General features: G+C 41.8%; 1 protein-coding gene across 1 annotated transcript; it reads right to left on the reverse strand.

Annotated features, from left to right (window-relative positions):
* Window positions 1–7,222: 7,222 nt before the first annotated feature.
* TTR (transthyretin) lies at window positions 7,223–14,196 on the reverse strand. Its single transcript, XM_055292516.2, has 4 exons — window positions 14,094–14,196; window positions 13,040–13,170; window positions 10,790–10,925; window positions 7,223–7,473 (listed from the first exon to the last, which is right to left on the reverse strand). The coding sequence occupies exons 1-4, from the start codon at window positions 14,160–14,162 to the stop codon at window positions 7,366–7,368; spliced, it is 444 nt and encodes a 147-aa protein (XP_055148491.1). The 5' UTR covers window positions 14,163–14,196; the 3' UTR covers window positions 7,223–7,365.
* Window positions 14,197–15,112: the final 916 nt, after the last annotated feature.

Genomic DNA, 15,112 nt, shown 5'->3' on the forward strand with positions numbered 1-15,112 from the left:
CTCAAGCATTTATCCTTTGAGTCACAAATAATCCAATTACCTTCTTTAAGTTATTTTAAAACATACAGTTAAGTTATTATTGGCTATAGTCACCCTGTTATACTATCAAATAGTAGGTCTTATTCATTCTTTCTGTTTTTTGTACCCATTAACCATCCCTGCCTCCCCCCCGCCCCCCACTGTCCTTCGCGGCCTCTGGTAACTATCCTTCTATTCTCTATGTTCATGAGTTCACTTGTTTTGATTTTTAGATCTCACAAATAAGTGAGAACATGCAATGTTTGTCTTTCTGCGCCTGGATTATTTCATTTAACATAATAATCTCCATTTCCATCCACCTTGTTCCAAATGACTGGATCTTATGGCTGAATAGTGATCTGTTGTGTATACATACCACATTTTCTTTATCTATTCATCTGTTGATGGATACTTAGGTTGCTTCCAAATCTTAGATATTGTCAACAGGGCTGCAACAAACATAGGAGTGAGTGCGGATATCTCTTTGATATACTGATTTCCTTTCTTCTGGAGATGTTCCCAACAGTGGGATTGCTGGATCATGTGGTAGCTGAATTTCTAGCTTTTTGAGGAACCTCCAAACTGTCCTCTATAGTGGTTGTAATAATTTACATTACCACTAACAGTGTACGAGGCTTCCATTTTCTCCACATTCTTTATTATTTATTTTTATTTTTTATTTCCATAGGTTTTTGGGGAACAGGTGGTATTTGGTGCACGATTAAGTTCTTTAGGGATAATTTCTGAGATTTTGGTGCACCCATTACTAGAGCAGTATACACTGCACACAATTTGTAGTCTTATCCCTCACCCCACTCCCATCCATCCCCCCTCCCCAAGTCCTCAAAGTCCATTGTATCATTCTTATGCCTTTGAATCCTCATTGCTTAGCTCCCACTTATGAGTGAGAGCATACACTACTTGGTTTTCCATTCCTGAGTTACTTCACTGCAAATAATGGTCTCCAATTCCATCTGGGTTGCTGCAAATGCCATTATTTGTTTCCTTTTATATCATACTACTCAGCCATAAAAAGTATATATACATATATATAATGGAACACTATGTAGCCATAAAAAGTAGCTTTATTAATCAATGAGTGGATAAAGAAATTGTGGTATATATATATACCCACTCATTGATTGATGGGCATTTGGGCTGTTCCATATTTTTGCAATTGCGAGTAGTGCTGCCATAAACATGCGCGTGCAAGTGTCTTGTTCATATAATGACTTCTTTTCCTCTGTGTGGATAGATACCCAGTAGTGGGATTGCTGGATCAAATGGTAGTTCTCTTCTTTTTCTCCACATTCTTGCCAGCATTTGTTATTGCCTGTTTTTTGTAATGTAAACCATGTTAACTGGACTGAGATGATATCTTATTGTAGTTTTGATTTGCATTTCTTTGATGATCAGTGATCAAATGTTGTTTTCTTAAACTCAACTTCCATCATGTTGCTCCCCTGCTCCAGAACCTCCAAGTCCTCCCTATTACCATACAAAGGGACCTTCAAAGGGTGGATGATAGTACAGTACCTGTATAAGTCAGGGTTCTCCAGAGAAACAGAACAAATAGTGTGTGAGCATGTGTGTGTGTATTAGAGAGAGGGAGAGAGCGATGCTGTACATATATCTGAATTAAACTTAGCTTTCCTGTCCATAGTTCCTTTTGGTATCAGCATCCTTAATCTTATCTGTTGAAACCAACTCAGTTTGACTTCCAGTTTAATGCTCAGCCTTCCTTGTTTTTCCATGAATTCCATGCACCTTTTGGAGGCTATGGAGCATCTTGACGTAAAGGGGAATGTGTTGTCTGGTCGCTGACTATCCTCTGTCCATGCTGCTTCGACTGAAATGGTTGTTTGCTCCCTTGGTCTGTAATTGCCTGATGCATTTTCCCTGCTGTGCATACAAAAGCAGTTCACTGAGACCATGGTATTACAGTAAAGCAAGAGTTTAATTGATGCAAGGCCAGCCATGTGGAAGAACTGGAGTTATTACTCAAATCAGTCTCCCCAAAGGCTTGGAGGTTAGGGGTTTTTAAAGGAACGTGTGGGCCAGATGTGGTGGCTCACACTTGTAATCCCAGCACTTTGGGAGGCCAAGGCAGAGGACTGCTTGAGCCCAGGAGTTTGAGACCAGCCAAGGCAACATAGTGAGACCCTGTCTCTATAAAACATTTTTAAATTAGCCAGGTGTGATGGTGCACACCTGAAGTCCCAGTTTCTCAGGAGACTGAGACGGGAGGATTGCTGGATCTCAGAAGTTTGAGGCTGCAGTGAGCCGTGATGGTGCCACTGCCCTCCAGCTTGGGCAACAGAGCAAAACCCTGTCTCAAAAACAAAACAAAACAAAACAAAAAAAAACAAAAAACATAGTTTGGTGGGCAGGGGGCTAGGGAGTAGGGAATGTTGATTGGTTGGAGATGAAATCATAGGGGTGTGGAAAACGGTCCTTGTGCAATGAGTCAGCCTCTGGGTGGGGGCCGCAGGACCAGTTGAGTCACAGTTGTGGGTTGAGGTGAAGTCCAAGTCAGTTGATTGTCAGAAGTGTAAAAGTCTGAAAAAAACCTTTTAAAAGGCCAATCTTAGGTTTTATAATGGTGCTGTTATTTACAGGAGTAACTGGGGAAGTTGTAAATCTTGTGACCTCCAGCATAGTGAGTGGCTGGTTAGTGTTTAATTATGCCTGTATCTTAGCATAATTTAGGCACATCTCAAAATCCTAACCTTGTGCCCTTTTATTAGTTTTACAAAGGTGGTTTAGTTTGGGAAAAGCTATTATTATTCTTGCTTTAAGGTTAAACCAGAAAATACATTCATCTCAGAGTTAGCTTGGCCTATGCCCAGGAATGACTAAGGTACAGCCTGAAGGTTAGAAGCAAGATGGGGCCAACTATGTCAGATTTTTATTCAATGTCTTTTTCAGGGCACATAGTTTCACCCATAACAATGGCCATGAAAGGACATAAGCAGAAGATACTAATACAGAACAACAAAGACCTAAAAGTGACTTTGCAAAAATCATGACCTGTGAATGTGACCTTATTTGGAAATAGTCTTTACAGATGTATTTAGTTAAGAGCAGGTAGTTAGGGTGGACCCTAATCCAGCATGACTGGGGTCCTTAGAAGAGGAAAATTTGGAAAAAGACACAGGGAGAGCATCATGTGATGACAGAGGCAGATCATGGAGTGATGTGGCTGCAAGCCAAGGAACTCCAAAGATCAAGTGCCACCAACAGAAGCTAGGAAGAGGCAAGGAAGGATTCTCCCCTGCAAGTTTTGGGGGAAGTATGGCCCAGAAAATACCTTAATTTCAGACTTCTATCCTCCAGAGCTGTGAGACAATACATTCCTGTTGTTTTAAGCCACTCTGTTTTTGATACTTTATTATCACAGCCCTAGGAAATGAATAAAGCCTCCTGCGGGGTTCTTCCAAATTTTGTCCTAGGTTTATATTCATTGAAATCTTTGCCATTCTGAAAGTCAAAAATTACTTTTAATATTTAGCTCAACTTCTCTTTTTGCCTTGCAATACTGAACATATTGTCTCATGGTATTCGCCATTTGAACCTCTCATGTGGACTGCGTGTCCACCCACATCTGCCATCTTATACAGGGGGCCCATTTATTTAATGTCGATTCACTAGAACTCTGTGTATATTAAAGAGATTATGAATTGTATTGAAAAGATGGGATGTGTGGAGGAATAGTTGTCTAAGTTGCAGAAAACCACATCAGCTAAGATGTCTTGGTGGGAATTAGTGTGACCATGGCAGAGAGGGAGATGGGAACTAGATTGTCAGAAGCAGAGAGTTGGAAACTCATGATGGAAAAAGTTGGAGGGGTAGGTTACGTTCAGGTTAGAGAGCCACTGAATGCTAGGTTTGGAGGCTTGTTTTGGGATAAGAAAATAGATACATAAGGTCAAGCAATTTGCCCAAAGCCATCTGGGGAGCTTTGGAAAGCCCTGAAAAGCAGAGAAACTTCAATTTGCCAGAGTAGTTATTGAGTTCTCAATTAATTTAAATGGTGAGGAACTGCTCACCTAAAGCCTTGAAATGCCAATGAATGCTTATAAGAAAATCCTGCCAATATCCTGCTTCTAACATATCAACCTTGGTGGGCTCCAGCCAGCCCTACAATTGATTTCCATAAGATACCCCAAAAGATAAATGAGTATGTTAATTAATTCCATTCATAGCCTTCCCCACTAATCAGAAACACAGGCATCTCTTAATTCCCTAAAGCTGGAGGCATCTTCATCATGATACATCAGTTTTCCCCATGACCTCAAGAATAGGAATGTGGCCAACGATTTCATTCTATAATGAACAAATTTGGGGAAGGGGACTGTGGTGGTTAATTTTATACTCAACTTGGTTAGGCCTATTTTTGGTCAAACACCAGCCTAGATGTTGCTGTGAAAGTATATTTTAGATGTGATTGACATTTAAGTCCGTAGACTTTGAGCAAAGTAGATGACCCTTCATAATGTGGGTGAGCCCCTTCCAATCACTTGACGGCCTTAAAAGAATAGACTCAGGCTCCTCCTCCTGACCCATGAGGAAAAAGGAATTCTGCTTCCGGATGAGATTGCAACATCAACCCTTCCCTGGGTTTCCTGCCTGTGGGCCTGCCCTGTAGATTTTAAACCTGCCAGCTCCCATAATTGCATGAACCAGTTCCTTTAAAAATACGTGTATAGTTTCTTTTCTTTCAGACAGAGTCTTGCTCTGTTGCCCAGGCTGGAGTACAGTGGTTGCTCTCAGCTCACTGCAACCTCCACCCCCCAGGGTTCAAGCGATTCTCCTGCCTCAGCCTTCTGAGTAGCTGGGACTACAGGTGCCCGCCACCATGCCCGGCTAATTTTTGTGTTTTTAGTAGAGATGGGGTTTCACCATGTTGGCTAGGCTGGTCTTGAACTCCTGACCTCAAGTGATCTGCCTGCCTCGGCCCCTCAAAGTGCTGGGATTTCAAGCATGAGCCACCATGCCTGGCCACATGTATATAGTTTTAAACTGATTCATATTTTCAACCTGTTTTGATTATAAAAATCCATAGCTATTTAACAGCATTCAAATGAATATGTAGCATTCTAAAAATAGGCAGGTTAGTGACCAATACAATCATGGTAGGTAATAGACTGAACCTTATGAAATTGCCAATATTTGACCATTTAATCTATAAAAATGGCAATTTGCTATGGATTAACCAATATGCAAGGAACAAGGACTTGCTAACAACATTAATAGAATTGGAGACATTGATTTTGCTATGTATCTTGGGAAAAGTGCATGTGAAAAAGTCCAAACCTATGCTGTATTCTCTTCAAGTTTTTTCCTCTCTCAACACAGCCAGTTAGAGGGTAGCAAGATTTGAGATTTGAATTTGGAGGAAAATAGAAAGACCACTCAGGTAGGTTTAGGCCTAAGCCATGTGTCTAACTAAGGTTCTCCTGGAGAATCCTGGTTGGAGATTATGGGCAAGTGGTAACTATTCTTGTCCCGGCCACATGACTGATGTCAAGGTTCCCTTCAATGGACCCATGTTGCTTTTAAGACAAATTCACAGCTGTAATCGGTGGCAGATAAAACCAACCTTCACTCCAGCCTCATGTCCCACCAGTCCCAACCCTACTGTGGTAGAGATGGTTGTTGGCCAACTCAGATTAGTGCTCCTCTTCCAGAGCATAGAGTTAGTTGTTCTGGGAAATGGCTCCCAGCCAGGGCCACATTTCTCAGCACATCTAGATGGGGGCATGTAACTAGCTCTGGCCAGTGAGATATCAGTGGGACTCGTGTGACACTTCAGCACAGAGGGGTCTAATACCATACTATGTTCCCTCAGTCTGCTGGCTAAATGTCACCAGAGTGACCTTGAAGCCATAAGACTAAATCAAACTGTCTCAAACAGTCACCATTAGAAGGAAAACCACCCTAAAGAGTCTCTAGAGCAAAGAGTTCTGCGCTGCACCTGGCACAAGTGAGACATAAACTTTTACTTTGTTGAGCCCCCGAGATTTGGGGTTATTTGTGATAGCAGCATAACCCATCCCACCTCAATACCTTTGCCCTTCAACATTCTGAATCGTCATCTGCTCTCTCATCTTATCAAATTGTTTCACTTGGCTGGGCCTTGCAAACTGTATTCTCTCTACCTAGAATACCTTTTCCCTTGTCTATCTGACGAATTACCAACACTCAGATTAAGTGACACCTTTTCAGAGTCATTCCCTGATTTCTGTAGGGTGTTGGTTTCTTCCTCCTTCTTACCCTTGCTGTGCCTTGTACCATAGCCTCCTGCCAAACCATGATGAAACAGTTACGTTCTCAAAAGATTGTGAGTTCTTTAAATAAATGCAGGTACTAGGTCCTATTCTTTATGTTCAGATCACCTAAAATAGTGCCTGGTGCATGTGAGTTCTCCATACATGGATTTTGGATCAGCCTAAGTAAATTGGGTGTGTGGGGCCCCTGACCTGGCTGATTGCAGCGTGGATCTGGCCTGAACTGATCGGACGGCCTGAGTCGCTGCAGGTGTATCTTGTTGGAGCTCCCCTTCTCTTAAATCAAAGAAATACCCAGAGTAGGGGCCGGGTGTAGTGGCTCATGCCTGTAATCCCAGCACTTTGGGAGGCTGAGGCAGGTGGATCATCTGAGGTCAGGAGTTTGTAGACTAGCCTAGCCAACATGGCAAAATCCCATCTCTACTAAAAATACAAAAATTAGCCAAGCGTGGTGGCATGTGCCTGTAATCCCAGTTACTTGGGAGGCTGATGCAGGAGAATCGCTTGAACCCAGGAAGCAGAGGTTGCAGTGAGCTGAGATCATGCCACTGCATTCTAGCCTGGGCAACGGAGTGAGAGTTTGTCTCAAAAAAGGAAAAAAAAAAAAAAAAGAAAAGAAAAAAGAAAAGAAATGCCCACAGTAAAGAAGTGGGCCCTTAGAATGTGTCTTTTGCTATTTGCTGAAGGTTACAGGAAAATAAGGCTTTCTCATTTACAGAATGTGTCTTTTTAATGGCTGCAGATCATATTTAATACTTGCTTTGCTTGCAAGACATTGGAAATTTGGATCTCTCCTAGCGTTCTGCCCAGATACTTTCTAGAATTCCTTTGCTTCTTTGTAAAATTTTGATTCTCTTTTTTTTGGAAGGGACAATAAGGGAATGAAAAAAATCAAGTTAAAATGGAATGAAAAGTGCCTTTCACAGGAATGTTTTATTGTATCTGCCTGGACTTCTAACATAGCTTATGAGGTGAAAACACTGCTTTAGTAAAAATGGAATACTCTTGGTTACATGAAATCCCATCCCTCGTCCTTCAGGTTCACTGGAAAAGTCCCTCATTCCTTGGGAGTGGTGACGACAGCCGTGGTGGAATAGGAGTAGGGGCTCAGCAGGGCGGCGATGGTGTAGCGGCGGGGGCCAGAGTCGTTGGCTGTGAATACCACCTATGAGAGAAGACAGACAGATCCATTTCCACCAGAGCCCAAAAAGTGTGACAGATGACACACATGACTGACCACTGGAAGTCCAGTGCCAACTTAGTTAATTTTATTCTTTTCTTTTTTGGAACAGTTTGAACAGAAGGAAAAAGCTCAAATATGCTGGCAAGCTAAGCCTTTGGAACCATGCACAGTCCTTAGAGCAGGAGTACAGAATCAGGTCTTGTTTTGCAAATTCACGCCGAAAGTCAGGATGGCCCTAGCTTGACTAAGGGAAATCCCAGAAAGCCTAAAGGCTGTATCTATTTTATTGGTTTTAGAAAAAAAAGGTGGGGAGAATGCAAAACTGCGTTGAGTCACTGCAATAGTGGCTGCCAACCACAGACTTAGAGATTTAGCATTCTGGAGCTGGAAACATTCTTCCCATTTTACAGATGAGCAAACCAGACTTGAATTACTGTATTGCCCCAGTCTACATACTGATGGAACCACAGTAAGAAGGCAAGTCTCCTGTCTCCAAGCCCAGAGATTCCCCCACCCTACTATTCTTTGCATTTTCTAATATGAAGAAGAAAAGTATATTTTTATGTATAACAAGCAATGAAATGTGAAGTAAAAGCATTACAGGGCTCTATTTACAATACAGAGTGTGGAAGATCGTGGTGGAATTTTGAAATATATATGCATGCACTAGAGCTCATTTGAGCTTTGTAACTGGGCAAATTGTGGATCAAAATGCTGTTCCAGATAGTCACACAGTTCTATCAAATTCAGTGGAATATCTGCGACTCAGGTGCTGGGACAGCCTTGGTTCTCAGAGTGAGAGAAGTTGGGATAAATTGAGGTCAGGAAAGAGGTAGAAGACAGTAAAGGCATGTTAAATTTGATTTATTTTGTATACGGGCCTTGGGTTGAGGTTTGGACACACTGCATAAATACGTTTTGTTCCAAATATGGGAAAAAGAAACCCGGATTACTTAAGGATAGAAGGAAAAAAGGATCTGAGTGAGCCATACCAAAAACAAAAATAATATTGGGGCAAGAGGAAGTGAGAATCACCTAAGAATCTCTTAGGAAGAAAGGGCTCCCCTTAAGGCCAATTCCCTAGAATCAACTAATAAAAATGTCTTTTGTCTTATGGTGAGATTGACCTTCAACTCACTTGATTCTTCTTAAAAATTGTAAGAGGCATAATCTGTAATCAAAAATCCATGAAGTAGCTGGGCATGGTGGCTCACACCTGTAATCCCAGCACTTTGGGAGGCTGAGGCGAGTGAATCACCTGAGGTTTGGAGTTCGAGACCAGCCTGGCCAAGATGGTGAAACCCTGTCTCTACGAAAAATACAAAAATTAGCCTGGTGTGGTGGCACACACTTGTAGTCCCGGCTACTCGGAAGGCTGAGGCAGGAGAATTGCTTGAACCTGGGAGGCGGAGGTTGCAGTGAGCTGAGATTGCACCACTGCATTCCAGCCTGGGTGACGGAGCAAAACTCCGTCTCAAAAAAAAAAGGAAAAAAAAATCCATGAAGTGAAGAGGCTTAAGAGCTCCTAATAAAAGTTTCCAATTTCCCTTGGTAAATCTAATATGACCACCTGGGTCACTGGCCAAGGTAGAGATGACCAGTTCTGAAGGAGGCATTTATCAGAAGAAGCTGCATGAAGCCCACCATGCACTCGTCACCAAAGTGAGGCATTGGGTCTCATCTCTCACTGCTTGCTCTCTCTTGTTCTCCATATTTATCTGGGCTTCAAGCTGGGCTGACGGTCCTGCCTAATCTGTTTTACTTCAGTCCTTTCCCCTCCATTCCAAGGGTGGGGATGTATTTTCATTTCTGAATCTCTAGTATCTAGCAGAGTGTTCCACACATAGAATGCTTTTTTTTTTTTTTTTTTTAATGTTTGTTGAATGAATACTGCAAGAGTGAAGAGCAGACAAGGAAGCTAAGATCTAATGAAAGAGAACAACATGTGGGCAGTATGTCAATGAACCTTTTTAGATGGTTCCCATCAGGCTGAGACCCATGTCTTAGGCAAACAACGGTCTCAGGTAGGCAGATCTATTACTCAAAGGTAAGGGCTGAGACTCTAGGGGCAATGTCTTGTGCTGGGCACCACTGAAACCATGCTCCTGCCCTGACTGGGGTCTGTGTCTTGCTGCCTGGCTGAGGGGTAGTCAGGGACATGCTCCTTGGTAGATGGGGCTCCCTTGTTGACTTGTGGGCCCCAGAAGTCAAACAAGCCCCTATTTATTTCCCTGGTAACATTGTCTAATAAAGGAACCACTTTATAGCAATTGAAAGTCTCATCCATGACTAAGCCAGAGAATAGTTCCCTTTCATGCCGAGCTATTTTTGATGGAATTAGTTGATCTTTAACTCTGACCAACATGTCTGGATTCTATTTCCATGACAGCCATCTGTTTCAAATGACTTAAGAAATTAAGGAGAAGCCAGGGGGATTGGGTCCATGTATAACTGTTTGAAGATCCTCGCCATAGGCAGGGGAACAGAGCACATTACAAATGTGGCTTTTCTTTTTTTAAGCTTGGCTTTTCACAAGGGAAAAAGTTTCCCGGGGCATAATGCGAGGCATAGCAGAACTGAGGGCAAACCCAGCCTGGGCCTTAATTGTAAACATTTCTACTTGTGTATTTCCTAGCCTTGTGACCTTTGACAAGTTATTTGACTTCCTGGTGCCTCGTTTTCTTCATCTGTAAGATGGGGATAATAATAGGACTGACCTCAGTGGCTTATTCCTGAGGATTAAGTAGGTTAAAGATGGAAAACACTTATAATTGTGTCTGCCACATGGTGTATGCTTGGTAAATGTTATCTATTGTGTTGCCATTATTACTTTGATTTTATTGTCTCTATAGGTATGTGTTGCCAAGAATCACTTGTCCAAACCTCCGAGGAGCCAGATATGTTTTGGAATGAAGAATGTTACGGGTTTTTGAGAAATAAAATGGTGCATCTCTTGTTACATACACTCTATGTGGGGTCTGGAGGGCTGCCTCATAAACTATTATTTCAACAGAAAATACATCAATATTCATATAAAGTGGAATGAATAGACTATGAATAGTGTCATGTAAGTTCAAGTCATGTTACTAAGTGGATTTTCATCAAAGTCAAAAAGAAATTTGCTTCTCAGAGTGCTGTGAATTTTTTCTTGTATAATAGGAAAGGGAACCTTCGGTCATTCATCACCTTCCTTAGGACATTTCTGTGGTACACTAGGTAAAACTGTGCATTTCCTGGGATGCCAAAAGCAAAAACCAAACCCAAAACCAAAACAACCCTCGAAGCTCTGTATACTCACCTCTGCATGCTCATGGAATGGGGAGATGCCAAGTGCCTTCCAGTAAGATTTGGTGTCTATTTCCACTTTGTATATCCCTTCTACAAATTCCTCCTCAGTTGTGAGCCCGTGCAGCTCTCCAGTCTCACTGGTTTTCCTATAAGGTGTGAAAGTCTGGGTTAAGTTAGGCATGGAGGAAACAAATGGCATGGCAAAGTAGTACCCCCCGCCCCCTGACTAACACACATAAACATATTATATATATTTCCCCTCAACTAAGTCAGAAATAGGGAAAACTCATAACTGAAATTAAATGGCAAAAAGTTTGTAAAAACTTTTTGAAAAGCTCACTGTAGATTTTTTTCTCTGATAAGAATGGAATGTAGGTATAATTTTTTTTTTTTTGAGACAGAGTTTTACTCTTGTCACCCAGGCTGGAGTGCAATGGCACGATCTCAGCTCACTGCAACCTCTGCCTCCTAGATTCAAGGGATTCTCCAGCCTCGGCCTCCTGATTAGCTGGGATTACAGGTGCCTGCCACCATGCCTGGCTAATTTTTGTATTTTTCATAAAGACGGAGTTTTGCCATGTTGGCCAGGCTGGTCTTGAACTCCTGACTTCAGATGATATGCCCACTTCGGCATCCCAAAGTGCTGGGATTACAGGCGTGAGCCACCGTGCCCGGCGGGTATAATGTTTACTTAAGAAAGAGTCCTTGTGATTCAAGATTGATGATCTGTCTGTAGTTAATTTGGATCACCCAAAATTAAGTGACCACAGCTGTTCTAACTCTGCACATCTCCAGGACAGCAGGATCTCGCTCCTCTCCCTTGTGGTGTGAGGATACCTTTGAGAGCACCACCAGGGAGTATCATTTGCACACACAGTGGAAAACCTAAACTAGGAAGAAGAACCTGTATCTGACTCTTTTCCCTTTTATATATTTAATCTCTCTGATAACTCTTTGCCAGCAACAAACACTAGGCAACTTCTATTTCCATGTAAGTACCAGCTCCATAGTTGAATGTTGGAAATTGCTTCCCATTAGACTGCAACAGCTACGATAGATAAAAATAGCAGTTGTCTTTACTGACTCTGATTATGCCCCTCCTCCTTTCTTCTTTTCACTTCTTTTTTTTTTTTTTTCGTCCTGGTGCAAGGAAAAAGATTCACAACAACATCGGAATATTTTTGGTGTCCATTCTGTCTCTCCCTTAGAATAGTCCCGTAACCACTTTTCATGTTATGCTTGGCATTTTATATAAACATAAATGAATTACCAAATAAAAAGCCAGTTAAAATCAGACCTAAGAAAATGATCTTCCCAATAATGGTTGAAGAATCATGTGGTTCTTGGGGTTCAAGTAAAACCCAACAGAAATTCTTCTCTGAGGAGATGTAAATAGTTAACAGTTCCTCTTCTGTTGGGCGCAAAGGGTCTCCTGATTGCTCTGTCTTCCGGTCACTTTGCTTAGGTTTATTAATATGTATTTTCCTTGAAGTTTTTGCTAGTGCAGGTAGAAAAACTCCATGAAAATTGTGAACTGGCTAATGAAGGTGAGAAGTCACTCTTGCACATGAAGTTGGGTGATCCTGGGATTAGTCTGGGGTTGTACTTTGCCTCATGGATCCATCTCTTCTGTCTTTTTTTTTTTTTTTAACTGAGCTTGACAGCCCCCAGCCTTGCATACAGTAGGTGCCCCAAAGTGTTCATTAGGCAAAAGCCCTGGGTTTGGGGTGATCCAAATTAACTACAGACAGATGCCTAGTTAATAATATTTCTGAATTCCATTCCTTTTGTTAATGGGTTAATACACATTGTACCTCTTTCCTAAAATTCTAAGACAAGGACTCTCAGCTTTGTTGTTACCCAGGGACACCAGGGAATCTGTGAAACTCCTAAAATCACATATACGGTTTTGTATGTGTGTGTATCTGTGCATTTTTTCTGGGCATAGAATCTTTACTTTTCATCACCTGCATAAAGTGGTCTGTGACCCAAAAGGGTTGCAAACCACAGCTAGAGGAGAGGAGTTCTGATTCCTTCTTTTCTCTACTGTCTGCCCCTAAATGATGCTCAGGTTCCTGGTCACTTCCTAGCTAAGCAAAACAAAAAGAGGGCATCCTTCAGAGGGCATACTTGACATCTGCCCACATTTTTCAATCTACTTGTAAATTCTTTAGCAGATGATGTGAGCTTCTCTCTACCAAGTGAGGGGCAAACGGGAAGATAAAACCAAGTCCTGTGGGAGAGTTCTTTGGCAACTTACCCAGAGGCAAATGGCTCCCAGGTCTCATCAGCAGCCTTTCTGAACACATTCACAGCTACATTGATGGCAGGACTGCCTCGGACAGCATCTAGAACTTTGACCATCAGAGGACACTTGGATTCACCAGTGCCCTGGGTGTAGAGAAGACACGTGAGAAGTTAACAAAATCGATCAGAGTGAAAGGATTTATTCTTTATGGTGTTAGAAATCTGGAGCGAAACAAGAATCACACACTGATCCCATTATCAGGAATGTAAGTGTTGACAATTAATGAGCTTCTCTACTCAGTATAACACAGACATAATTGTTTCCAAAGCAAGAATGGTTTCTGCCTCCAGACACATTGCTATCAACCAGGGATGTGTACAATGAATTTTAAGGGAGAAAATAGGCCCCCTGAGAACAGTTGCTTTGTTAAACTTCTTCACTTGAGTGGAATTACTGAAAAGATATAATGTACCGTACATAGGACCAAACAGTTTTTCCTGAGATCATTTTAGTTGTTGCTATAGTCACTCCCTCTTACCAGTTGTTATAAAAGAATGTCAGACTACATCCAGGCCCATTTTATAGTATTAGTTAATTCTTCTAGAGGATTTAAGAATTGGATATCTGACTAGAATATTGTTCACTAAGCCTTTTAAAGATTAATCAATAAATACACTTTGATTAACTATAGAGCCAGAATATAATCTCCTGCAGTTTGCCCCCCAAATACATTTTATAAAGGGATACTTTTCTGAAAATTCAGTATTAACATCTTCCTTAATATCATATCTTTATTTCTATCATCTGTCTGAGGAAATAGAGCTACCAGGCATTACAAATCCAATGTACCAAAGTAATGAGGTAGAATACTCAGAGTTCAAGTCCCAGCTCAGTAAGCTCAGCGGAACTTCATTCTTTTTGAAGTTGGAATTGATGATATTAAAAATAGATGCTGGGTACCCTTGCCCTAGTAACAAAAGCTGGTTGGCAAAGCTGGAAGGAGTCGCTTCTACTTCATTTAGCGTGAATCTTAAATGTAGAAACGGGATGTCACGGAAACACTCACCGTAGGGCCAGCCTCAGACACAAATACCAGTCCAGCGAGGCAGAGGAGGAGCAGACGATGAGAAGCCATCCTGCCAAGAACGAGTGGACTTCTGTGATGGCTGCTCCCAGCCTGGGGCTTTTATACTCACTTCTCCTGAGCTAGGCTGCTTATCCCTGCCAATCTGACTGCAAACCTGCTGATTCTGATTATTGACTTAGTCAACAAAGAGAGAATAAGTAACCCATACAAATATGAACCTTGTCTAGAGAGATTAGAGCATCGGAACATTAGCTCTATGAAATATTCTTAATAGGTCATTTGACCAGTTAGGTCACCAAAACAAAACAATCGAAACAAAACAAAAATAGTCTTCTCCCTGTGTGACTGCGTGCACTAACATTCTTGGGGGTAATTTTTTCCTCCCTCACGTATTTCTATGCATGTTTTCCATTTTTATTTATTTTTTATCTTTCATTTTAGATGCAAGATTTTAGACAGATGCAAGTTATAATAATGTATTTCATGTTGAATGACATTTAGCTGCACAGGCTTAAATATAGTGCATTAGAAAATGTTTGCACTTGATGGATCCATGGGTCAACAAGGAAAAACCCTTGGCAGTGCTCACATTTTTAAAAGCTCACATTTTAGCCAAACTAAGTCATTTGGAAGCTTTGCTTAGTCAGCAATTTCTCCACAATGTGTGTGTGCATGTGTGTATGTGTGTGTGTTCTGCCCAGATAAAGTCCACTTAAATCTAAGACAGAATGGCATCTTCCCTCCCTCCCTCCCTCCCTCCCTCCCTCCCTTCCTTCCTTCCTTTTATCCTTCCTTTTTTTTTCTTTTTTTTTTGACAGAGTCTCACTCCAATGCTCTGGCTCGAGTGCAGTGACACGATCACAGCTCACTGCAGCCTTGACCTCCCGGGCTCAGGTCATCCTCCCACCTCAGCCTGTTGCCCAGGCTGGTCTCAAACTCCTGGGCTCAAACGATCCGCCCGCCTTGGCCTTCCAAAGTGCTGGGATTACACGTGTGAG

The sequence above is a fragment of the Symphalangus syndactylus genome, chromosome 1, assembly GCF_028878055.3.
Source record: "Symphalangus syndactylus isolate Jambi chromosome 1, NHGRI_mSymSyn1-v2.1_pri, whole genome shotgun sequence".
In the NCBI taxonomy this organism is placed as follows: domain Eukaryota; kingdom Metazoa; phylum Chordata; class Mammalia; order Primates; family Hylobatidae; genus Symphalangus; species Symphalangus syndactylus.

Coding starts and splice junctions, on each gene's coding strand:
- TTR (XM_055292516.2), bottom strand. CDS start 14,162: ATGGCTTCTCATCGTCTGCTCCTCCTCTGCCTCGCTGGACTGGTATTT. Junction 10,926..13,039: donor TGGGAGCCATTTGCCTCTGG/GTAAGTTGCCAA, acceptor CACACCTTATAG/GAAAACCAGTGAGACTGGAG. Junction 7,474..10,789: donor CATTCCATGAGCATGCAGAG/GTGAGTATACAG, acceptor CTTCTCTCATAG/GTGGTATTCACAGCCAACGA.